The sequence below is a fragment of the Aquarana catesbeiana genome, linkage group LG02, assembly GCF_042186555.1.
Source record: "Aquarana catesbeiana isolate 2022-GZ linkage group LG02, ASM4218655v1, whole genome shotgun sequence".
Taxonomy (NCBI): domain Eukaryota; kingdom Metazoa; phylum Chordata; class Amphibia; order Anura; family Ranidae; genus Aquarana; species Aquarana catesbeiana.
In genome coordinates, this window is record NC_133325.1 from 306,251,360 (window position 1) to 306,276,850 (window position 25,491).

A 25,491-nucleotide genomic window follows, 5' to 3' on the forward strand; every position below is an offset into this window, starting at 1 on the left:
AGAGACCCAAAAGTGTACTTGTGACTTACCAAAAACTGTCCTTGCTGGAACCGACTCTCTGTTTAACCAGAATGACACTTGGGATAAAATGACCGTCATTATACAAGGCAGGTAGGTCTGGATAACAAAATAGCCGATTTTTCTTTTCAAATGAAAATGTGCTGTCATGACAGTGTATTCTCCTAAAATAAAAACACAATAATAAAAAAATCAGAAGCTGTCATTTGATTTCCGTGATAAATAAAATACACTGGGCACACAATCCACTGTACATATGAAAAGAAACAAATGAGAAGGCACGACGTAGAAAAGTGATTACAGCCCGGCTGAGAGCCTTGATGAGGTTTAGAAAATCCATTGAGGACTGATGCTTTCCCGTACAAAATCGGATTTCTGTATTTTACTAATCCCTGGTTACAATCTGTGTCCTGCTCTTTGTGATCCATCGAGCAGGCAGAATCCTTCCTACCCAGCTGTACTAGATGTGGCTTTACTGCACTTGGGAAAGCCTTCCCGATCTGTCCACCAGGAACAATCAGACACGCGTGGATCACACACTGTCACTGACACGGGTGGAGGAGATACTGACACGGGTGGAGGAGACACTTGCACGGGAGGAGGAGATACTTCTACTGACACTGGTTGAGGAGATACTGCTACTGACACGGGTGGAGGAGATACTGCTACTGACACGGGTGGAGGAGACATTGATACGGGTGGAGGAGATACTGCTACTGACACGGGTGGAGGAGAAACACTGCCACTGGTGGAGGAGACACATTGCCACAGGTGGAGGAGATACTGCTACTGACACGGGTGGAGTAGAAACACTGCCACTGGTGGAGGAGATACTGCTACTGACACGTGTGGAGGAGACGCATTGCCACAGGTGGAGGAGATACTGCCACTGACACGGGTGGAGCAGGCACACTGCCACTGACTGTGCTGATCCTGAACTGTTGTGCTGGGACTGCCTGTGGACATGCCTTGCTGTGTAGCCTTCCTCCTCCCTCTTCTCATACTAAAAGTGACCGGAGAATTACCATTTATAGCCGACAATAACGCTGCCATGATGGTCAACTGGTAAAGTTCCATTATTCTTATTTCTGCCATGTTGTAGAACCTTAATAGTGCTGTGATTGGCATCCCTTGTCACTAACCACCTCTAACTTGGGCATCTCCAAGTGTATGGAATGCTTGGATCCTATGTGTCTTTTTAAGGCTTTAGATTTGTCAGCAAATATAATTATATGTGTTCACTGCTTGTTTCTGTATGGGAAGCCTTTGTGTAGGTCAGGGGTCTCCAAACTTTCTAAGCAAAGAGACAGTTTTCTGTCCTTTAGGCTTCAGGGGGGGGGGCTGAACTGTGACCAGTGGGAGTAGAAAATTCCCTGGCATCAGTACCATATCATTGGATTTAATGAGAGGAATAGTATCCAATTGTTGATATCAATGAGAATAGTACCCCATTGATGGTGTCAGTAGGGGGAATGGTGTACCATCATAGGCATTAGTTGGTGGAATGGTGCCCCAGGGGCCAGATAAAGGCAAGCAAAGGGCCACATCCTGCCACCGGGCCACAGTTTGGAGACCATTTTTGTAGTTGATTTAAAGCAACCTTTCTCAACTAGCGTTCCTCCAGAGGTTATTAGGGGTTCCTTGAAAATTTCTGCCTCTTAGGAATCATGCATGCTTTACGCAATGTCTGGTGTTTTTCCACACTGGATAAATGCCAGTCACTGCAAGACTGCACAGAAGACAATTGTTTTCTATGTGCCCCTGTTCACACCAATATGCAGGTCAGAAAAATGCATCTTTTTACAGCTCAGTGGAAGGCAGCGCATGTCACTGCACTGCAACACAATGTGCTGCTGTGAAGAGATGTGAATGAAGTGTCTGTGTGTGCACTTTTAAAAGTGAACCTCTTGACGACCACATAACGCATAAATGTTACACCAAGAAAGGTAAGCATTGACTTCCAGCCACTGTTCATAGGCAGCCACGGTGGCATGAGGTTGTGTGCTGAGAGTGTGCCAACTGCATGCTCCCAACACACTGACCGAGCTGTCACCAACTCAGTCAAGGCTTCTGATCGGGCACCAGTGGGACATGCTCCCAATTATTTGATCGCTGTTAGGGCCAATCGCAGCAGACACATGATGCAGAAGCCATACGTTAAAGGGTTAACTGGTGTTAAAGGGTAAAACATTGCAGTGTGTAATTATTAACAGGGGTTCCTTGAAACCAGAACGTTTTTTAAAGGGTTCCCCAATGTTAAAAAGATCAAGAAGCCTGATTTAAAGTGTATGTATAACCTTTCAAAACTTTTTAAAAGTGTTTTAAAGGGCTTTTTTTTGCTGTCTGTGTACCATTGGGAAAAGTTTCCTAAACTTTCTGTCCTGGAGATGCAACTGGAAGTTAAAGGACGGAAATGTCTCAAAGTGAAATAAAATTTCTTCTTAGACAGGTGGCCCCTATGGACTCTTCTTACCTCCTGTTCTGAGGACAACTCTAAGGCTACATTCACACTTGGGCGACTTGTAATGTGACTTTGCACCCCTTTCTTTTTAATGGCACCTATTCTGAGTCGCAGCGATTTAAAAAAAGTGTCTGCACGACTTTGGTGCACTTAGGTTCAGAGAGTGTAAAGTCAGATCAAAGTCTCACTCAGTCTGGGTTTCCACTAGTGCGACTTTTCATGCGATTTGGGACTGAAAAGTTGCATGACAAGTCGTACCCCATGATTTTCAATGAGTACCGTTCATATCTGTGCGACTTCGAGACACAGTGACTTCAAAGTAGTCCCTGCACTACTTTGGTCCCACTTTGATGCGACTTGAGGTCCATAGACCTCAAGAATACACAGGCATTGCTTCAAGTCGCAGTAAAAAGTCACTGTAAAATCGCGGTAAAAAATTGCGGCAAAATAGCGCAACTTTGGGGGCGCAATAGTGGAAACATAGCCTCAAAGCTGCACCAAAGCTGCCCTCCAAAGTCGAACTGAAAATTGTCGCTCTAGTGTGAATGGAGCCTTAAATATTTAATTTCACTCCTTTTGTAGTGACAATGGTCGTCGGTATAAATAGATGAATGAAGCTCATGGCTAATCGATCATTTAGTCTAGGGAAGAGTAAAAGCGCTTCTACCTACCTGATCCTCCACTCCCTCATTAGGCTGCACTCCCCCACCCTCCACAGAGTGGACTGTCACTTGGTGTCATCGTGTTCAATGCATTGGCCATGACAATGTCAGAATTGTAGACTGCTGGAGCGTAGGGGAGAAGTCTATCAGCACAGAGAAGCCGGGGATCAGGTAAGTAAAATTAGTTTAACAAGTTCATTAGACCTAAATGAGCAATTAATCCTTGAAGCTTGGGGGCAACCCCACTACAAGGGATCATTTTCAAGTGTCCCAGAGTTGGGCTTTTGAAAGTTCAGCAGCCTGTTGCAGTACGGTGCTGTGATGGCTGCCATTGGAGCTGCGTTCATCTCAGCTGACCAGAGCTTGCCATCTTATTATATAAGAAAGTAACGTCTGTGTGACCTGGAGACACGTGATGTCAGGAATCCCCCACTCCTCCTTCTCCCCGCCTGACACAATCAGATCAGCCAAGGGAAGCACAGAGCTAGCACAGCAGCAGGCTTTTAAGAGGCGAGCAGCACGTGTCCCGTGTGGATTAAACCTTTCTTTCCTCTAATGCTTACACATCTGGCAGCTCTGATTGTACTCAGCCATAGGGAGCCCCACCGTCTTCTAAGCCACATGCGTGTTTGTGACCATGCTGATACTGTAGGTGCATTGTGTATTTGACATTGACCCTGCTTGTACCTCTGAAAGGCCATGCTGACAATGCAGGGTGGTTATTTTGGTGGAAAGCACTGAACATTCTTTTTTTTTTTTCTTGTCAAATTTGTTTATTGAATTTTAACAATTAATATACATGAGTACATATGGTGGCAGCAAATGAAAAGATCACATATATTGTAATACTATTGAGTTACAACATAAACTAAAAGTAGTTTAGCTAAAACAATTTTAGCATGGACCTAACTACTCAAAAGATTGCTTCATACATTGTATAAGAGAGGACTTACACCAGGTTAATAGAAGATGACCCCAGATAAAAAAAAGGTCTTAATTATTATCAAGAGTATAGTTTTTAAATAAAAATAAAAAAAGAAATAATTTATTATAGAATCTAAAATCGTATACTACATATTGGAACTATGTACAATTGGTATAATGGTAGCGCTAACCATTCTTGATGGGTTTCTAATACTAGCTATAGTAACTGTGGCATTAAGCCACATGATCAGCAGCTTGTATGATGGATCACATGATTGTAGGCTCAGTGAATTACACGTGGGTGTAATTATCCTGGTCAGAGCACTGCCATCCTCATGTCATGGGGCCTTGTGTTGTTTATCAGACTTGTATTGCTAAGGAATGTATGTTTTGAAAACATTTTTACTTATTATGAAAAGGTAGCCAGTTTGTATTGCTTTGGGTGTAGAAACTCTTTCCTGTTTTTATTGCTGTCTGTTAATGGCAACTATGAATTTAAAGGGAATCTCCCAAAAATTAGGAAATAGCTAACCTCTTAAGCCTCATACACACGATCGGATTGTTGGCCAACAAAACCGTGGAACTTTGTCCGAAGGGCGTTGGCGCAAACTTGTCTTGCATACACACGGCCACACAATTGTTGTTATTCGCACTTTTAATTTCGCACTTTTCAGTTTGCACTTTTCAGTTCGCACTTTTCAGTTCGTTTCTGAACACCCCTTCGTCAACCAGACATGTTGCGGAATTGGAGGAGATAACGTGTTATTTATTATTGGCCTTGGAGTTATTGCTTTGACATTATTTTATTGGTTGAATAATGATTTGATTTTGTATATTTTCTATATTTTTGGATGCATAGAATGTACTTTGTGGTTAAGTTCTATTGACAGATAGCATGTCTAATTGTATTTGTTTTCTATTTTTAATGCACATTAAAAAAAATTGTGTAGAATAATACTTGGCTATGTGTTTTACTTCAGATGACAGTTCGGGAGTAGGCAGTTACATTTTAAAAAATACAATGTAAAATTGACAAGGGACACCAACATAGTTGTATCTTTGATCTTAAAACTACAGGATAATGGTGTTGTGGTAACTTGCCCAAATAAAAAAAAAAAAAAAGCACAATAATATTATTCTTGATTTCACTAGAAAAAAAAAGCCTTTGAAAATTCGTTTGCAATAACTCCATCAGTATCACCAGCAAAGCAGCTTCATTATTATCCCATTAAAGAAGAAGAGAATGTGCGCTGCATTTCAAGATTTCATAATTTGCCACGTCATGAATGTTAATTCTCCATTAGGAACGCTAGTTTACAAGACCGACTGCTTCTGGCTCGTCCTTGCTTCTGCGCATGCGTGTTTGTACTTTGGACTTTTGTCCGACGGACTTGTGTACACACACGCTGGAAAATCTGACAACAGACATTTGTCCGTGGAAAATTTTAAAACCTGCTATCCAACATTTGTCCACAGAAAATCCTACAACAATTGTCCGATGGAGGTTACAAACGGTCGGGTTTTCCGCCAACAGCCTGTCATCACACAATTCCCGTTGGAAGATCCGATCATGTGTACGAGGCTTTACAGTCCCCATTGGTAGATTTCCCTTTATCTCCTATTCCAGTGACAACGGTCAACAGTGTAATCTTCCTTCAATTTCTGTCTTGTTAACAAGAGTCAGTAGTGAGATTTTCTGACAATACCTCTCCTCTCTACAGCAAACATAATAATGGCTTGAGATTACGTTGCCGTTAATTGTAATGATAGCCAGAATCTCATTAATATGAACAATAAAATTCACTCCACCATTTCTAAGGATTCACTATACTTCTGGGGAAGCAGAATTGTTCTAGGAAATGCATCCAAAAAATTACCATCCTCCTACTGTTATTTGATCATTGGCATATTTTGGAAGGAAGAAGTATTGCTCTGCTTAGAATATATTAGCTGGATAAAAGAGGGATAAAGGGTAGTACCATATGGGTGTATATTTTATTTTAATATTGTATAACAGTAGGAGTATCACTGCTTTTATTTTTTGATTGCATAAAATAAATTGTGAAAATTCTTTTACATTTGACTATGAAGGTCTGTGACACCTTAAGGCCTCTTTCACATCTGGCTGATGGTGGTAAAAACAACCACTCAGCTAAAGACTAAAGGTTGTTTGCCCCCCCCCCAAACAAAAAACCACCATTCGCCACTGGCGGCTATGTCAAATTTAACGTGCCATGCCGACTGGACTGGCAGCACTGCCTGTCAAACTCGGCCGTTCGGCCTCATTCACATGGGCACACCAATTAGTACACCTGCATGAAGGGCCATTTTCAGTTGCGCGGGATGCACAGATTATTTGTGCAGCCCCATACTGGCAACCTTTTGGAATCGATGACAGGCAGCTGCATGAACCTGTGCAACCTGGAGTGTACATCTGTGCAGGTCCCATGCATGGATCAGAATGCAGCTTGAACTCCTGTGCATCTTGCAAGGGTGAATACAGCCCTTCGCATTGGGTGTACACATCGGAACACCTGTGTGAATGAGGCCTTCATGTCAGTGGAGCTGCACCACAACCAAGAACCAAATGCTTGGCTCATGGTTGCAGTGCATTAGCCACATTATTATTAGGCTGAGTTCCCAGCACAGCTAGAGAACTGATGGTGTGTTATCCTGCTTAGTGTGGTCAGTTTTTAATAGGAAAGCAGAAGGACTGGCAGGAACACCAGGGATTTCACACAAAGGAAGCAATACAAAGAAAACAGAATACTTTCTCATACAAGTATATGGTATAGCAAGCACATATCAGGAATAATATGTTGGTGTAACAAATGCTTTAAATACCATTGGGCAGCAAAAAGGCATTCAGGAGGGGGCAGAATAACCTTCTGAACTCCGGACAGTGGCTGCTTAGCCGCACTCTGAAAAGCGGTTTACCGCAGATCGCTTTACAGAGCGTTGACTAGAGTGGAGCTAGTGTTATAGTTCTATATTATGTGATGTTCGCTAATTTTCTATATTGGCAATTGTGTTCAGCCTTCTATGGTAGTCTAACAAATGGATGAAAGCACCCACTTTTGTTATTGTAATGACAGTAATGAGGAAGTCATTCATTAATCTTTCTACTCTAATGATTACATTTGTGGTTACAGCAAACCTGTGCGTTTCCCAAGCTGGTTCTCTTTCAGGCTCGATTCACACCTATGCATGTTGCTTTTGAGCGTTTTTGGAGGTTTTTTTTTCATGCTTGCCACGTTTTTGAGCAGCGTTTTTGTAGCGTTTTTGCCGCGTTTTTGCCGCGTTTTTGCCGCGATTTGCGTTTTTTTTTTTTTTTTTTTTACAGTCTTAAAAAAAAATTACAAAATAAAAAAAAATAAAAAAAAAAACGGCAAAAACGCACCAAAAACGCTGTAAAAACGCTGCAAAAACGGTGCACTTGTGTTTTTGATGCTTGTCCATTGAAATCCATTACATGCAAAACGCTGCTTTTTGCATGAAAAAAAGTCCCCGACCCTTTCCAAAAACGCAGAGATACAAAAAAGCATTGATGTGAACATGTTCCATAGGAACCCATGTTAAAAAATTCCCGTGCATTTCTGCAAAATGCAAAATGCATCAAAAAACGCGCTAGTGTGAATGGAGCCTAAGGCTGGGTTCACACATAGGAGTGGTTCTCACCTATTTTTAGTGCTTTTTCAGTTTTGCAGAAACATACTACAGTCCATTTGACATGGTTTCCTATGGGTCGTGTTCACATCTATACATTTTACGGAAAGGGCCAGGGACTTTTTCTTGTTTTTGGTTCCATAGACTTCAATGAATCAAAAACGTGTATTGAAAAATGCAAAACGCACTTGGTGAATGCAAACTGCGACCTGCATAGGTGTGAACCAGGCCTTTGTGCGGACGTGGCTCACAGCAGGGGTCCGATGCGTCCCTGTTTTCAGTTTAAGGGATGAATCAAGCCCAAAGTTTTGCCTGAATTTGGACTGAAACGGAGCCAAGGGTGCACAGGACTCCTGTGCAATCCGCTCCCCGGCCGCCCCGGAGATTTGTGAACCGGCGCCATTAAAAGCCAGGCACACTCTCCTGTCATGCGAATTGGATGCGGTAAATCCGCTTCCAATTCACACTAGTGTGAACCCAGCCTAATACCCCCTGCCCTGCACGTTTCCTAGGTTCCCTTGTCAAAAGCTTTGTGCAAGTTACAAGCTTGTAAAGGGCTGAGAACTCTCTCCCTGTCCCTATTTGACACTCCTTATCCAATCGCCAAGCACCAGTGTTGTTTCATGCTCTTCTATACCCAGAAGTACAGGGGATGTTTTTTTGATGGGAGAGGGAAAAAAGGTGAGTATATGCTGCTGGTGTGGAAGGGAGTGGCATCAAAACTAGGGATGCACCAAACTGGGTATTTTCACAAGTACTCGTGCTTGGAAAAAATGCTCTGATACATAAAACCGATACCTTTGCGGTGCGATTTGTCATAGTGATTTCAGCCTGGGTTCAAACAGGAGTGGTGCGGGAAACCGCATGTGATTTGGACAGGAATCACACTTCATTCATGTTCAAATCGCATTCGGCTCAAATTGTACTGCAAAAGTATCAGTTCTCGGTATCGGCGAGTACTTGACCGAAAGTATCGGTACTCGCGGTTGCCGGTGAAAAAACAGTATCGGTGTAAACCTAATTAAAACTATGATTTGATTTGAACAGCACCTAATATAAGGTCTGCTCTATGCTTTACAATCTCCATGTTCTAAAAAAAGAGGACACTCTATTATGTAGTCAAAAAGGAACAGATTCCCCAAATGGGGTTTTTAGGCAGCAAAAAAGAGGGTAGAAGGCCAATATGTAAAAATATAAATTTTATTGTACAAAAGTAGCTTCAACACACTGGTTAAAAAGAATGAGCTCCAATAAGGGTATTTACCAATACATGACACTCAGCACATACACTGTAAGCACATGTTCATAACAACATAGCATATGCGTTGACGTATATCAGAATTGTAGACCTGACGCGTTTCGACCTATATATTCCAGGTCTTCTTCAAAGGTCAATCTGCTAAAATTATACCACAAAAATGCATGTGTCAAAAATTGAATATATATATTTGAAAACAGGTATACCACATGTTGATATGGCATATTTACCCAATGATGAGTGTCCTAGAACAAGAAGCTTTCTGTTGAGGAGATCCCTTTAAAATCGAAAAATTGCCTGTTCACTTTCCCCCAGAGGTCCCATGGCACCACCGCCGCAGCCCCTATTCCCAGGGGGAGATCCCAAAGATGTGGCAAAGATGTTGGCCAATGTAATGGGTGTACATATGTATCTATGGTATTTTACAACCAAGCAGATACAAACACATATACATTTTTTAGACTCTACGTTGGAGTGCATATTAATGTATATTATCCCGATTTTGTTGTTTTTTCCTTCCTGGGTTGTTGCTGCAGGTGTCCTCCCCATCTGACCGACCGAGTGGTCTGTGCTTACAGATAGGGGGCGTCTCACAGTGTGATCTCTTGTAAGCCACATCTTTGGGATCTCCCCCTGGGAATAGGGGCTGCGGCGGTGGTGCCATGGGACCTCTGGGGGAAAGTGAACAGGCAATTTTTCGATTTTAAAGGGATCTCCTCAACAGAAAGCTTCTTGTTCTAGGACACTCATCATTGGGTAAATATGCCATATCAACATGTGGTATACCTGTTTTCAAATATATATATTCAATTTTTGACACATGCATTTTTGTGGTATAATTTTAGCAGATTGACCTTTGAAGAAGACCTGGAATATATAGGTCGAAACGCGTCAGGTCTACAATTCTGATATACGTCAACGCATATGCTATGTTGTTATGAACATGTGCTTACAGTGTATGTGCTGAGTGTCATGTATTGGTAAATACCCTTATTGGAGCTCATTCTTTTTAACCAGTGTGTTGAAGCTACTTTTGTACAATAAAATTTATATTTTTACATATTGGCCTTCTACCCTCTTTTTTGCTGCCTAAAAACCCCATTTGGGGAATCTGTTCCTTTTTGTCTCAATCATCAGGGGTGAGCAGCACTCCCTTTCCTTCCCTGTGTCCCCCTCTTTTACTCTATTATGTAGTAACAAATTGCTGCAAGAATGGATATGCAAATTTTTATCCGATAGACATCCCTGTGGCAGCTGCTGCTTCAAAAGCTTCTAGGAACATTTTATGATCATTTACATGTTCCTTGGCCCATGGGAATTAGGAGCCTGTTGTGTCATCGGTTACAGCATAATTCTGATAGCTTATTCAGTAGGGAAACAATGGCATTCCATATGCATATTAGTCATTTCAAATATGTTACTGGAAGTATGTGATGTATATGTGTATGTGATATTTACTAAAACTGGAGCACTCAGAATCGAATGCAGTTGTGGATGGTAGCCGATCAAATTCAACTTGTTCAATTAATCTTTGACAATAAAACCTGGAAGCTTTCTATGCAGAGCTGCACCAGATTTTGTACGCTCCAGTTTTTGTAAATCTCCCTCTGTATTAGAGAGTATGCTACCCCAACATTTCATATAGTTTTCCTGTTTCAAACTGACCACACTAGACAAGAGAGCACATCCATCTCAGCATGGTCGGCTGTGCTGGGAGAACAACCTGCCTGTCATTCAATGATCAGACTTCTGCTGACACACCCCGCCCAGCCATGACACACACAGCCATTCACTGTTGTTTCTCTACCCCCACCTATCTGAGCTCCTTATGCGGCTGAGAACAGAGGGTATGTGATCATATAAAAAAAGAGAAGGAAAATGTATTTAATGTTTTGTTTTTCATCTCTTTAAACTGAATGTGTTGTTTTACAAGGTGAGGGTTCACATATACTTTAACCACATCAGTACCAGTCTGTGCATACTCCTTCATTACCAGGCCATATTTCAGTTTTCAGTGATGTGATAGTTTGACTGACAATTAATCTGTCATGTAAATGGAGCTTTTTTTGGTGCTATTTAAGCCCTTCACACCTCAGGGTAAAACAAATGGTAATGCCTAAGCACACTTTTGCAATTTTGACATGTGTTAGTAAAACTATACATATCATCACAACTACTGTGCATCCAGGTAGATTATACCTTGTTTTCTTCAGGACAAAATGGGCTTTCATTTGGTGGTAAATGGTAATGGATATTTCCTGATTTTTATTATTATCAAAGGAAAACTGTCCCAAAATACAGTAGTAAAAAAATATTTATTTTTTAATTTAGCTGTATATCTCGTTATTATCATAACCTACCATCAAAGAACAACATCAATCAAATTATCCTGCTCTGGATGATTGCAGCGATACCACATATATGTACAGTTGTGCTCATAAGTTTACATCCCCTGGCAGAATTTATGATTTCTTGGCCATTTTTCAGAGAATATGAATGATGACACAAAAACTTTTCTTTCACTCATGGTTAGTGTTTGGCTGAAGCCATTTATTATCAATCAACTGTGTTTACTCTTTTGAAATCATAATCACAACTGAAACTACCCAAATGACCCTGATCCAAAGTTTACATACCCTGGTGATTTTGGCCTGATAACATGCACACAAGTTGACACAAAGGGGTTTTAAAGGCTATTAAAGGTAAGCCTCCTCACCTGTGATCTGTTTGCTTGTAATTAGTGTGTGTGTATAAAAGGTCAATGAGTTTCTGGACTCCTGACAGACCCTTGCATCTTTCATCCAGTGCTGCACTGACGTTTCTGGACTCTGAGTCATGGGGAAAGCAGAAGAATCATCAAAGGATCTGCGGGAAAAGGTAGTTGAACTGTATAAAACCGGGAAGGAATATAAAAAGATATCCAAGGAATTGAGAATGCCAATCAGCAGTGTTCAAACTCTAATCAAGAAGTGGAAAATGAAGGGTTCTGTTGAAACCAAACCACGGTCAGGTAGACCAACTAAAATTTTAGCCACAACTGCCAGGAAAATTGTTCAGGATGCAAAGAAAAACCCACAAATAACTTCAGGTGAAATACAGAACTCTCTGAAAACATGTGGTGTGGCTGTTTCAAGATGCACAATAAGGAGGCACTTGAAGAAAGATGTGCTGCACAATAAGGAGGCACTTGAAGAAAGATGGGCTGCATGGTCGAGTCCTCAGAAGCCATTACTACGCAAATGCCACAAAGTATCCCGCTTACGATATGCCAAACAGCACAGAGACAAGCCTCAAACCTTCTGGCAAGTCATTTGGAGTGATGAGACCAAAACTGACCTTTTTGGCCACAACCATAAACACTACATTTGGAGAGATGTCAACAAGGCCTAAGATGAAATGTACACCATTCCTACTGTGAAACACGGAGGTGGATCGCTGATGTTTTGGGGATGTGTGAGCTACAAAGGCACAGGAAATTTGGTCAAAATTGATGGCAAGATGAATGCAGTATGTTATCAAAAAATACCGGAGGAACATTTGCATTCATCAGCCAGGAAGCTGCGCATGGGATGTACTTGGACATTCCGACATGACAATGATCCAAAACACAAGGCCAAGTCAACCTGTCCTTGACTACAGCAGAATAAAGTGAAGGTTCTGGAGTGGCCATCTCAGTCTCCTGACCTCAATATAATTGAGCCACTCTGGGGAGATCTCAAACGTGCAGTTCATGCAAGACAGCCCAAGAATTTACAGGAACTGGAGGCTTTTTGCCAAGAGGAGTGGGCAGCTTTACCATCTGAGAAGATAAAGAGTCCCATCCACAAATACCACAAAAGACTTCAAGCTGTCATTAATTTTTAAAGGGGCAATACATGGTATTAAGAACTGGGGTATGTAAACTTTTGATCAGGGTCATTTGGGTAGCTTCTGTTCTGATTATGATTTAAACACAGATGAGTAAACACAGTTGATTGATAATAGATGGCTTCAGCCAAACACTAACCATGAGTGAAAGAAAAGTTTTTGTGTTATCATTCATATTCTCTGAAAAATGCCCAAGAAATCATAAATTCTGCTAGGGTATGTAAACTTATGAGAACAGCTGTATGTTAGTTATTTTATGTACCCGTAGTACAGCCCAGAAACAATAGTGATCATTTTGCTTTTTTTTTGTCCTACCTAAAACACACTGACGCTAACAGACACTGGTATTAGTTTAACCACCTCAATACAGGGCACTTTCACCCCCTTCCTGCCCAAGCCATTTTTCAGTTTTCAGCGCTGTCGCACTTTGAATGACAATTGCGCGGTCATGTTACACTGTACCCTAATGAAATTTTTATCATTTTTTCCCCACAAATAGAGCTTTCTTTTGGTGGTATTTGATCACCTCTGCGGTTTTTATTTATTGCGCTATAAACAAAAGAAGAGGGACAATTTTGAAAAAACACAATATTTTTTACTTTTTGCTATAATAAATATCCAATTTTTTTTTTTTTTTTAACAAATTTTTTCCTCAGTTTAGGCCGATACGTATTCTTCTACATATTTTTGGTAAAAAAAAATTGCGCTAAGCGTATATTGATTGGTTTGCGCAAAAGTTATAGCGTCTACAAAATAGGGGATAGATTTATAGCATTTTTATTGTTTATTTATTTTTTACTAGTAATGGCGGCGATCTGCAATTTTTATTGTGACTGCGATATTGCGGCGGACATATTGGACACTTTTGACACATTTTTGGGACCATTCACATTTATACAGCGATCAATGCTATAAAATTGCATTGATTACTGTGTAAATGTGACTGGCAGGGAAGGGGTTAACACTAGGGGGCGCTCGAGGGGTTAATGTATTACCTAAGGAGGTGATTCTAACTGTGGGGGGGAGGGGACTGACTGGGGGAGGTGACCGATCGCTGTCCCTATGTACAAGGGACACGCCATCGGTCTCCTCTCCTCTCTGACAGGACGTGGATCTGTGTTTACATGCACAGATCCACGCTCCTGCTCTGTTACCCGGCAATCGCGGGTGCCCGGCGGACATCGCGGCCGCCGGGCACGCGCACCGGGTCCCGAGCGACGCAGCGGGCACGCGCGCGCGCCGCCGGCGGGGCGCGCGCGCCGCCGGCGGGGCGCGCGCGCCCCCTAGTGGCTCGGAAGGCGAGGACGTCATATGACGTCCTCCCAGAACAATAGAAGCCTCGTCCAGCCGTCATATGACGGTGGGCGGTGGCTTAGCGGTTAAAAAATGCTTTTTAAAAAAAAAATCCTGCCCAAAATACCCTGACCATGACCTTTAACCCTGACCTTTGACCCAAACACTAACCCTGGGACTGACCTAGATCAAATCTGGATCTAACTATTTTTTATTTTTTGATCTAGGTCACCCTGGGACTGGCCTAGATCAAACCTGGATCTAGCTATTTTTTATTGCAGGGGAAAGATACATTGTATCTTTCCCCTGCATTCACAGAGGGAGAAGCACAGGGGCGGGCTTTACAGTGACTGATCACCATGATAGCCAATCAGAGGCTATCACAGCGATTTAGGTGACATGGAACCAGGAGTCCTGGGTACCGATTGTTAGTACGGGACTCGGGACTCCCGCTGAGACCCCGGTCTCTGTGTTGGAAGCACGCTTTGCGGCATACTCCCAGCGCAAAGACAAGTACGCATGTGTGCGGCCCCATGGAAAAAAGTACGCATGTGTGCAGCCCCATGGAAAAAAGCCCAGTTCAGTGAGGTCACATAAATGCATACTCTTGGCGTGAAGGGGTTAATAACCACTGGGTTTTTTATAAAGGAAAAAAAAAATATATATATATATAAATTTAAAAAAAAAAATGTTTCCCTAATGCTGGCCATACAATGATAGAAATCTGGCCAATTCAGGAGGGACCTGACAAATTTCGATTAGTGTGTGGTCATCCTTGCTTTACAGAAATTGATCGATTGTTTAACTTCTGTTGAAGGGACAAGCTGGACAACGTTTGTAGATCAGCAGCTGCAGCCACTGATCAGTGCATTCTGACAGTGGTGTATCCTGCTGTCAGAATACAATGCCCCGGCGGGGGGGGAATTCCTCTATCCACCTTATTTGTGTGGATGGAGCAATATGTTAGTTAGCTGGCCATAGACTGACCATCAATGGCCAGCTTTACTTTCTGTTATAAAACATATAAAAACAATGCTAGGACAGACCATCCTCAAAATGTTTTTTTCAAATAAACACCCCAAAGTCATCTCATTTTGTGAGACAAATTTTTGCAATAGAGAATTACCATCTTGGGGGATTACAACACTGGATAAGGGAGGATGGAGAATTATAGGTCAACTAGAGAGAATTGAGTTGAGATGTACAGGAGAAGATGGGCCAGTATGAATGTAGACAAAGAGATTGAATCCAGTCCTTGAGCCAAAAACAGGGGCTATAGATGAAATAAAACTTTTGAAAGGAGTGATGTAGGATCAGGTTTCCTTCCCTTGCTCTGACAAAAAGGACTCCACTGTGACTAAGGCAGACGATAGATAAGCCAGTCGGTTGAACGAAAAAAAAAAAAAAGACTTAATTCCCCCCATCCACATCGAGTGTATGGATGGGGGGAATTAAGTCTATTTCATTTATTTTTTTCGTTCAACCCACTGGTTTTATCTATTGTCTGCCTTAGTCACAGTGGAGTCCTCTTTGTCAGATCTAGGAACCAGCCTGCTGATTTATTGTATTCTGAGATCAGGGAGACGTCCCAGGTGTAGGATACACTGATCAGTACTGATGGCTAGAACCGTCAATGCTGATCAAGCAGGTAAAAAAGGGCGGTTATACAGAAGTCGATGGGTAGACTGTCTTCTGTACAACCTCCTTGCCCATACTTATTGTACAGTACTACTGTATCGGAATTCGTCCGGTCCATGTTGAACTGGCCAAATATTGATCCATGTATGGCTGGCTTAAAGTGATTGTAAATGCATATTAAAAAAAAAATAATAATAACAAATATGTTTGTAATTACCTGCTTTGTACATTCGGGTCCCCTGCCAGCACTCCTGGCTCCTCCTCTCTGGTGAGTGCCCCCATAGGAAGCCGCTTCCTATGGGTACACTCATACTGGCTCGAAAACCCAAGCCTCGCTGTCTGCATCTATAGATACAGACAGCTGGGCTGATTTTGATTGACAATAGTGGAAGCCAATGGCTCTCAGTGCAAAAGCAAGTGAGACCAGGAAGTGAGGGGAGAGAAGAGCTGCAAACAGGCACAGTGCTGGATTGAATTAGAGCTCAGGTAAGTGTAGGGGAGTGGTGAGGAGGTATATTAATACCTAAACATTTTTTACCTTAATGCAAAGAATGCATTAAGGTAAAAAGAATGTTTAAGCTTTATAACCCCTTTAACTGTGAACTAACCTTCTTGGTTTCTCTGGAGTGAATCCGCTAATGTACATATTTCTCTTAGGAAGCTAATAACCCTGCATGGCCATGGACAGCAATAAAGACCTAATAGGGGTTCATATTCTGCTTCATTTTGCTTTAAACTGAAAGATAACTTGGGCAGAATTTCACTTTACCATAATGCAAGCCAAAAGTATAAATAGGTCTTTTTTTGGGGGGCTTTAGATAAAGTTGTCACCAGAAGAAGAATAGAGGGTCAATCTTTCAATCGTGATTGTTGTTCTGGTGACCGTGGTGACAGCCAGGGATTTCCCTCAATTTGGAGGGATATCCTTTCACTTCCTGTTGGGGCTTTGGGAAAGGGGGTCAAGGGAAATCTCCTCAATGGAACACACATTGCAAAAACACAGACAGAAGTTATAAGCTGCCTTGCTCTATCCAAGCTGAAAAAAAGGGTTTGCTTTTAGTTCTGCATTAAGGTTTTACTTATTTTATCATCATCCTATGAAACTGCATGTAAATACATTCTGTGCAAATGGAGCAAAATTGAAGGTTCAAAGACTATATTCTTTGCAGATCAAATGTTTGATTGGGGAAAATACCACAATATATCCACTAGATAGAGCTGGGAAGCATACTTATTTCCCGTGATGCTCAACTCAACGGCCATAATGCAATATTTTTCCCCATTTACACACTTCATCTGATAAGAATATAGCTTGTGAACTTTTGATTTTGCCCCATTCAGAGAACAAATATACTTGCAGTTTTAATGGATGAACAGCTATGCTGTTATGGCCCCATTTATAAAGCAGCTGTATAGGCTTATGTTGACAGGCGTTTGTTCATGTCATAACTGCTTCTCTCCCCATACAAGTCAATGGGAATACAAAAGCAAATGAAGCAGGTAATGCAGCTTAGGTAGTTAGTGCAGTTCAAATGCTTCCGTCAATAAACTGTAAATGATCTCAGAGGTCTCTTAAACTGATCTTAAATATAGGCTAAATGCACTTGAAAGCAAGCTAAATGTGCCCATTACTCCAAGCCCTATCCATCCTGTAGACTGTCAGCTTCATGTGGGCCTGTACAAACGGAGTGTAATTTTTTAGGTTAAAGCGGGGTTCCACTCAAATTTTTAACTTAATCTTACCCCCTTCAGTTAATTGCATAGATGTTCAAATGCCGCACAAAAATTTTTTTTATCACTGTAATTACCTTTATATTGTACTTTATTGTGGCACTTTCTGTCTCTCCTCCCATAGGAGTAGGCGTGTTTATTGCCTTTCCCCGGCGCCGCATTGTCTCCTGGGAGCTTAGTGTCAGGCTTCCCAAGATTCAGTGCGGGAAACAATGATCATGCTTGTGAACAAGCTGTGAATGAGCAGCATTCACCACATCCAGGAAATCAATGCTTGTGGGCTTCACATGCCCACAAGCAAGATGGAAACAGCCAGCATCACATTTTTAAAGTTTTTCTTCAGTACAAAAACAGACAGAGGCGGAAATATTACACCCAAACTGTGAGTATTATTTTGGGATCAGCAAAGTGTCTCAATGACCAAAAAAAAAAAAAAAAAAAAAGATTGGTCGCCGGACTCCCACTTTAAGTAAAGTATACTTTAAAGTGATATTAAAGTGGTATTAAACCCTCAGGTTTTAAAGCACCTTAAGCAGCTGATTTAATCACTTATTGAGTATGCAGATTCTTTATCTTTTAATCCTTACCTATTGTATGATCTAGTTAAAGCTGATGCCATGGCTGTTGCCCCAGGTTTCCTTTTTCAGGGTGCTTCCTTTCGCCTGCAGCTTCCTATGGAGTCACCCTTGCACGCAAGGACTAGAGTTGTCAATAGAAAAACACATCCCCATGACAAGACACTGCCATATTCTTTACAGACTGGCTCAAGACTGCACTGTCCACTGTTAAATCTTTCCAGTGAAGACTGGAAGTTCCAGTGAGGCAGCACTGAGAGAGCTGGGGCAGTGAAAAAAGTTGGAAACTGCAAATGCTGGTATAAGAATTCTAACAAAGAAATAAGTGGAGAATGTTTATTTTTCTTAATGTGTTAAACCGGAGCCCCACTTAAAAGGGGAAGCTTCGCTTGTCTGCCTCCTCCCCCCATTTTCGCTGCCGCTTTTGGCACCTTTTGGGGAGGGAAGCGGGTACCTGGTTTTGACAGGTACCCGCTCCCACTTCCAGGCTGAGTTTGCCGTGGCAAACTCAGATAGAAATTTGTCCCCCCTCCTCCTTCCCACGCAGCCGCTTCATGCATGTGCAGTAGGGAACTGGCTGTGAAGCCACAAGTGGAGATGGCGGCAACAGCACCCAAGAGCTGACTGAAAAATTAGCTTGGATGAGGACACCGCTGGATTCCTAGACAGGTAAGTATCCTAATATTAAAAGTCATCAGCTACAGTATTTGTTTATTTGTTTATTTTTTCTGAGGCAACCTGGAGCTTCTCTTTAAGCTAAAAACGCTACGAGTTTAATACTATTTTCACCTATTATAACACTACTATTAAAGCTATTATTATTATTATTATTACTAACTCTGTACTGCAATCTTAATTGTGCTTAAGCTGTACCCCTAAAATGTATCTTTTGTCAGGAATTCCTGCTGAAAAATGGCAGTGAGGTTGCCTAGGCACTTCTGTACCTTCTGCCTAATAGCTGTATATCTGCAGTCTAAGATCTAAGGCACTGATGCTCCCTACTGCTAGTTTTGGGATATATTGGGTCAGATTTGGTCATTTTAGTCATTACTGTGCTGTTTACTCTTCTGCTTGCTGGAGTCTCTGACATAAGGAAGCAAAGCTCTGCCTCTACACAGTGAACATAGTGCAGGGCAAGTTGAGAAAAGTGGAAAAATAATGTTGGGCCCGTAAGTTTGTCTTATTAGTATTACTATCCTAAAGTGTTCATGTGGATGAAGTAAATGATCTGATTTCTGGGCTGGTAGCTTGTACACCCCATAGAATCTCTATGCCCTCCTTTCCTTGTGTAATATAACAAAATGGGAACTAAATTGCCACACCAATGCAAAGAGGTCCAGATACAACTTTATTCCAGTAAAAGTCAAGTGGAGATCCAGTGCATTTTATGAGGTCCAAACAGGTGCCAAACTAGCTACTGACAAGGCCTGTGCTTGTAATCACAATGGAAGAAACAACATTAAAGGTCCAGTTCATTTCTACGCAGTGTTAATTTAGCTGATGAAAATATTTTCATCATAATTTTCCTCAGCTGCATGTTTTCAGTGGCGAAAACTAAACTAAAATAAAATCTGAATCAAGTCAATTTACGAAAACTATGACAAAAATCCTTTCCAATTTTTGTCAACAAACGAAAACAGAATGAAAAGGTGAGGCAGGGATGTTTACCAACCTGAACTTCCTCTTCCTCAGAGCTCTGCCTGTCTGTTAAAGCCCCAGCCCTCTGACTATACTAGAAAGCTGTATTGGTTGAGTGTTTCCCCTCCCAGCAAGATAACAGTGATTAGCACTATAAAATAACAGCCTCCCCAAACCGTACAGTTCTCTGCCCTGCACACTCCCTCACTCTCATTTACTTCCCCATCCCCAAAGTATAATGCACCCTGCATTGTGCACTCCCTCACTCCCATACCGACTTATAGGTCATCTCCCCATCCCCAAAGTATAATGTACCCTGCACTGTGTACTCCCTCACTCCTATTTACTTCCCCATCCCCACTTGCAGGTCACCTCCTCATCCCCAAAGTATAATGTACCCAGCACTGCGTAGTCCCTCACTCCTATTTACTTCCCCATCCCCACTTGTAGGTCACCTCCCCATTCCCAAAGTATAATATACCCAGCACTGCGTAATCCCTCACTCCTATTTACTTCCCCATCCCCACTTGTAGGTCACTTCCCCACCCCCAAAGTATAATGTACCCAGCACTGCGTAATCCCTCACTCCTATTTACTTTTCCATCCCCGCTTGCAGGTCACCTCCCCATCCTCAGAGTATAATGCACCTTGCCCTGTGCACTCCCTCACTCCCATTTACTTCCCCATCTCCACTTGTAGGTCACCGCTACATCCCAAAAGTATAATGCACCTTGCCCTGTGCACTCCCTCACTCCCATTTACTTCTCCATCCCCACTTACAGGTCACCTCCCCATTCCCAAAGTATAATATACCCTGCACTGCGTACTCCCTCACTCCTATTTACTTCCCCATCCCCAAAGTATAAAGTACCCTGCACTGTGTAATCCCTCACTCCTATTTACTTTCCCATCCCTACTTGTAGGTCACCTCCCCATCCCCAAAGTATAATGTACCCTACACTGTGCACTTCCTCACTCCTATTTACTTTTCCATCCCCGCTTGCAGATCACCTCCCCAAACTCAGAGTATAATGCACCTTGCCCTGTGCACTCCCTCACTCCCATTTACTTCCCCATCCCCACTTACAGGTCACCTCCCCATTCCCAAAGTATAATATACCCTGCACTGCATACTCCCTCACTCCTATTTACTTCCCCATCCCCAAAGTATAATGCACCTTGCCCTGTGCACTCCCTCACTCCCATTTACTTCTCCATCCCCACTTGCAGGTCACCTCCCCATTCCCAAAGTATAATGTACCCTACACTGTGCACTCCCTCACTCCCATTTACTTCCCCATGCCCACTTACAGGTCACCTCCCCATTCCCAAAGTATAAAATACTCTGCACTGGGTACTCCCTCACTCCTATTTACTTCCACATCCCCAAAGTATAATGTACCCTGCACTGTGCACACCCTCACTCTCATTTACTTCTCCATCCCCACTTGCAGGTCACCTCCCCATCCCCAAAGTATAGTGTACCCTGCACTGTGCACTCCCTCACTCCCATTTACTTCTCCATCCCCACTTGCAGGTCACCTCCCCATCCCCAAAGTATAATGTACCCTACACTGTGCACTCCCTCACTCCCATTTACTTCCCCATGCCCACTTACAGGTCACCTCCCCATTCCCAAAGTATAATATACTCTGCACTGCGTACTCCCTCACTCCTATTTACTTCCCCATCCCCAAAGTATAATGTACCCTGCACTGTGTAATCCCTCACTCCTATTTACTTTCCCATCCCTACTTGTAGGTCACCTCCCCATCCCCAAAGTATAATGCACCTTGCCCTGTGCACTCCCTCACTCCCATTTACTTCTCCATCCCCACTTGCAGGTCACCTCCCCATCCCCAAAGTAGAATGTACCCTACACTGTGCATTCCCTCACTCCCATTTACTTCCCCATGCCCACTTACAGGTCCCCTCCCCATTCCCAATGTATAATATACTCTGCACTGTGTACTCCCTCACTCCTATTTACTTACCCATCCCAAAAGTATAAAGTACCCTGCACTGTGTAATCCCTCACTCCTATTTACTTTCCCATCCCTACTTGTAGGTCACCTCCCCATCCCCAAAGTATAATGCACCTTGCCCTGTGCACTCCCTCACTCCCATTTACTTCTCCATCCCCACTTGCAGGTCACCTCCCCATCCCCAAAGTATAATGTGCACTGTGCACTCCCTCGCCCCCATTTACTTCCCTATCCCCAATGTATAATGATCCCTGCCCTGTGCACTCCCTCACTCCCATTTACTTCCCCATCCGCAAGACATGTTATTAGATTGTTACTCCAAGAGTATATAATGAGTTTGGAAATTCTAGAGAAATGTTTAAATAATGCATTACAATCTAACTAAACCCATTAGATTTTAGTCAACTAAAATGTAACAGAGATTTTAGCCGATTAAAATGCAGGAAATTTTAGCCGACTAAAACACAACTAAAACTAAAACAGTTCAGATGACTAAAACTAAAACAATTCCGATGACTAAAACATGACTAAAACTAAAATGGCCTTTTAGTCAAAAGACTATTGCCCCGTACACACGGTCGGACTTTGTTCGGACATTCCGACAACAAAATCCTAGGATTTTTTCAGACGGATGTTGGCTCAAACTTGTCTTGCATACACACGGTCACACAAAGTTGTCGGAAAATCCGATCGTTCTGAACGCGGTGACGTAAAACACGTACGTCGGGACTATAAACGGGGCAGTGGCCAATAGCTTTCATCTCTTTATTTATTCTGAGCATGCGTGGCACTTTGTCCGTCGGATTTGTGTACACACGATCGGAATTTCCGACAACGGATTTTGTTGTCGGAAAATTTTATCTCCTGCTCCCCAACTTTGTGTGTCGGAAAATCCGATGGAAAATGTCCGATGGAGCCCACACACGGTCGGAATTTCCGACAACACGCTCCGATCGGACATTTTCCATCGGAAAATCCGACCGTGTGTACGGGGCATTAGACTAAAACTAAATCAAAATTTGACGTTACAATTAACACTGCTTCTTTGACAAGGTAGTATCTTGACATCCCAAGCAGCTGGTGTCCCTCAAAACAAAACTTTGCACAACAAGGTAGTGTCTTGACAGTCCTAAGCAGCTGGTGTCCCCCAAATTAAAACTTCACATGACAAGGTAGTATCTTGACATTGAGTTTTTCTCTGAAAAAGGTGGTGAGTCCCCCAAAATCTGTTACTTGGTATTATGATGTACGTTCAGACTTCATAAATTTCACTGTGTGCTAGACCTTTTGGTTCTTTAATCTATGTCACGGGCATGGCCAGAGCGGAGGCTGTTGGAGAGGACTGTGTGCAAGCCTGTTGCCCACCGATTATGGGCCCTAGCATTTGAGGTGAATGAGAAATCCAGTCTGAACTGTATTAATCGGACTCAGTCATGTATATATTGTATGGGGACTCCTTACTGTATATTTGTGTCCCTGAAGAGGGAGGGGGGATTCCTCCAGCAGCCCCCTGCTGATAAGACTGATTCATTCTGCTGGGACACATCCTGTGAGGAGATGCTGGTGTTATCAACATGTGTTTATGTTAATTGAGAGAGCTGATCACATTAGCCACCAGCCCTGGCTAATAGACGAATGGTCTAGGCTGAGGAGGGGGGAGATTGTTGTTTGTATTGTTAATTGTATTAATGTGTGAAGCTCGGTGCCCACAAGACTGTCATCTGGTCTGGGTACATTTTGTAGTAAATTAGGTCATGTTAATTAGGTTAGCTTTGAGTCATCCCTGCTGTATAAAGGTCTGTGAGATCTCAAAATAAAGGCAGTTCTGATGTACTCCAAGACTGGTGTTGTCTAGTTCTTGGGGTTCCTATAGCCAGATCCATTGGACTCGTGTTCCAGAACTTAGGAAGCGGTATATGATGGAAGCACTCAAGCGGAGTGTGGGGCGTTCCGTGACATTGGTGGCAAGCAGCGGGAAAGCTTCCTGAAGTCTGAAGTCTGGGACATCCAAACCTCCAACTGGATCCAAGATCAGCATAGCAGACTTCAGTCACCCCAGCGGAGATATGGACCTGGCATCAGAATTCCCGGGGCTGCTGCGGATCATCCTTTCAACGTACACCAGGACTGTGTCTGAGGATGAATACCTGGAGCTCAGGCAGCTGATTCAGGTGGAGCTCTGGATTGCAGCCCTCCGTCTCGCTGGTATAAAACAGGGCAAGTGCTTTCCAACCCAAGAGCAACGGGCCAGTGACCAACGGGCATTGCGGATGGCATTCCTGGGAGAGCAGCCCCAGGAGCAATGGGTGACTGAGTTGGACAGGTTGGTCCAGCAGGAGATAGAGCTGGACAATCGATATCGGGCTCTGCAATGGCACGCAGAGGAGGGATATTTAGGGGAGACAACAGAATGCTCTCCGGAGGGATATGACTTTGGCGGCCCTGGATTGCTGTGGGAGAACCTTACAGATCTTTTTATGTTTGGCGATGAAGGGGAACCTGACTTTGAGGACATGAGAGACTATAGAGAGTCTATGCTCAGTCTTGCAGGGGTCTCAGAGCTCAAACCTGATCTGGACCATTTGCTAAGGAAGGAACAGCATCTGGAAAGGGCATACAGGAAACTGCTAGAACAAGTTCAGCAGCATGCCAGAGAATCGGCAGTGGAAAATCCAGAGATTGCCGTCCCCAAACCTGAAGTGCTGACAACAGGGCAGAGCTCTGCTAACCTCTGTCCAGAAATGATAACATCTTCTGGGTTCCATGGACAGGAGATGGTGAACCCCTATTCCCCGACATCAGTTGCAGAGACATGGGATTTGATAGACTTTTCTGCTGAGGAAGAACAACCTGATGAGCCTCCAGCAGAAGAGCTGTTATCAGGGCCAAAGTTCACTGTGTTCTGCCCAGCACCAACAGTGGCTTCGGCCTTCCTGAGAGAAGAGGTAGTCGGCCTTTCTCCCACAACACTGACAGGGACATGTGATTTTCTGCCAGCAGCATCTATGGAGTTAAAACAAACTTCTCCAGCTGAAGATCTGGTAACTGAACAGAGGGTCCAAGACCTCTGTCCCACACTTTTACCACTTCCAGAGACTGGGGATTTAATAGACATTTCTGTAGAGGAGGAACCACCTGGCAAACCCCCAGCAGAAGTGCTGGCAACCGGACAGAGGGTCCAAGACCTCTGCCCCACACCTGCAGCAATTGTGGAGGCTCAGGGTGAGAAGATGGCAATCACTTCCCAGCAGCAGATACAGGGGGAGAAGGGAGAGGAGGTGTGTGTTGTCCCTCCCCAACAGTTGGCCAGGGTGGAGGAAGTGGGCTTTCCTCCCCAGCAAAGATCCGTGTACCTGGGAGACAGTACCATCGACATGTCGTCCCAGCAGCCAAATGAGGGAATGGAAAAGGAAGCAGCCGGCTCACCTCCCCAATGGCAGCTACACAGTTTGGGAGTGGAGGAAGCCAGCTGCCTGCCCCAACAGTTAGCCGGAGCAGAGGATGCGGAGTCCCCAGCAGAAGTGCTGGCAACAGGGCAGAGTGCTACCAACCTCTGCCCAGCACCGGCAACAACTACAGAGTTCCAGGGAGGCGGGGCAGTCGGCCTCCCTCTCCAACAGTTAGCCGGAACAGATGGTGTGGGGTTTCCAGCAGAAGGGCTGGCAACAGGGCCGAGGACTGCTGGACTCTGCCCTCAACTAACAGAGGATGGATTTCCTGTGAAGGTGGATGGAACTTCAGTCTCCACCTGTATACCCCAGGGATGCTGGGCAGT

General features: G+C 43.3%; 2 protein-coding genes across 2 annotated transcripts in view; one reads left to right on the top strand and one right to left on the bottom strand.

The window, feature by feature from the left end:
- Positions 1-25,491, bottom strand: part of GABRA5 (gamma-aminobutyric acid type A receptor subunit alpha5) — a 412,886-nt gene that overhangs the window by 112,766 nt on the left and 274,629 nt on the right. Inside the window, exon 8 of the mRNA XM_073614638.1 lies at positions 30-182. Coding sequence (XP_073470739.1) covers positions 30-182 — 153 coding nt within the window. The remainder of the gene's footprint in view (positions 1-29; positions 183-25,491) is intronic.
- The window catches only part of GABRB3 (gamma-aminobutyric acid type A receptor subunit beta3), a 682,386-nt gene continuing 657,179 nt past the window's right edge, over positions 285-25,491 (top strand). The window contains exon 1 of the mRNA XM_073614636.1: positions 285-1,083. Coding sequence (XP_073470737.1) covers positions 983-1,083 — 101 coding nt within the window. The 5' untranslated portion in view covers positions 285-982. The remainder of the gene's footprint in view (positions 1,084-25,491) is intronic.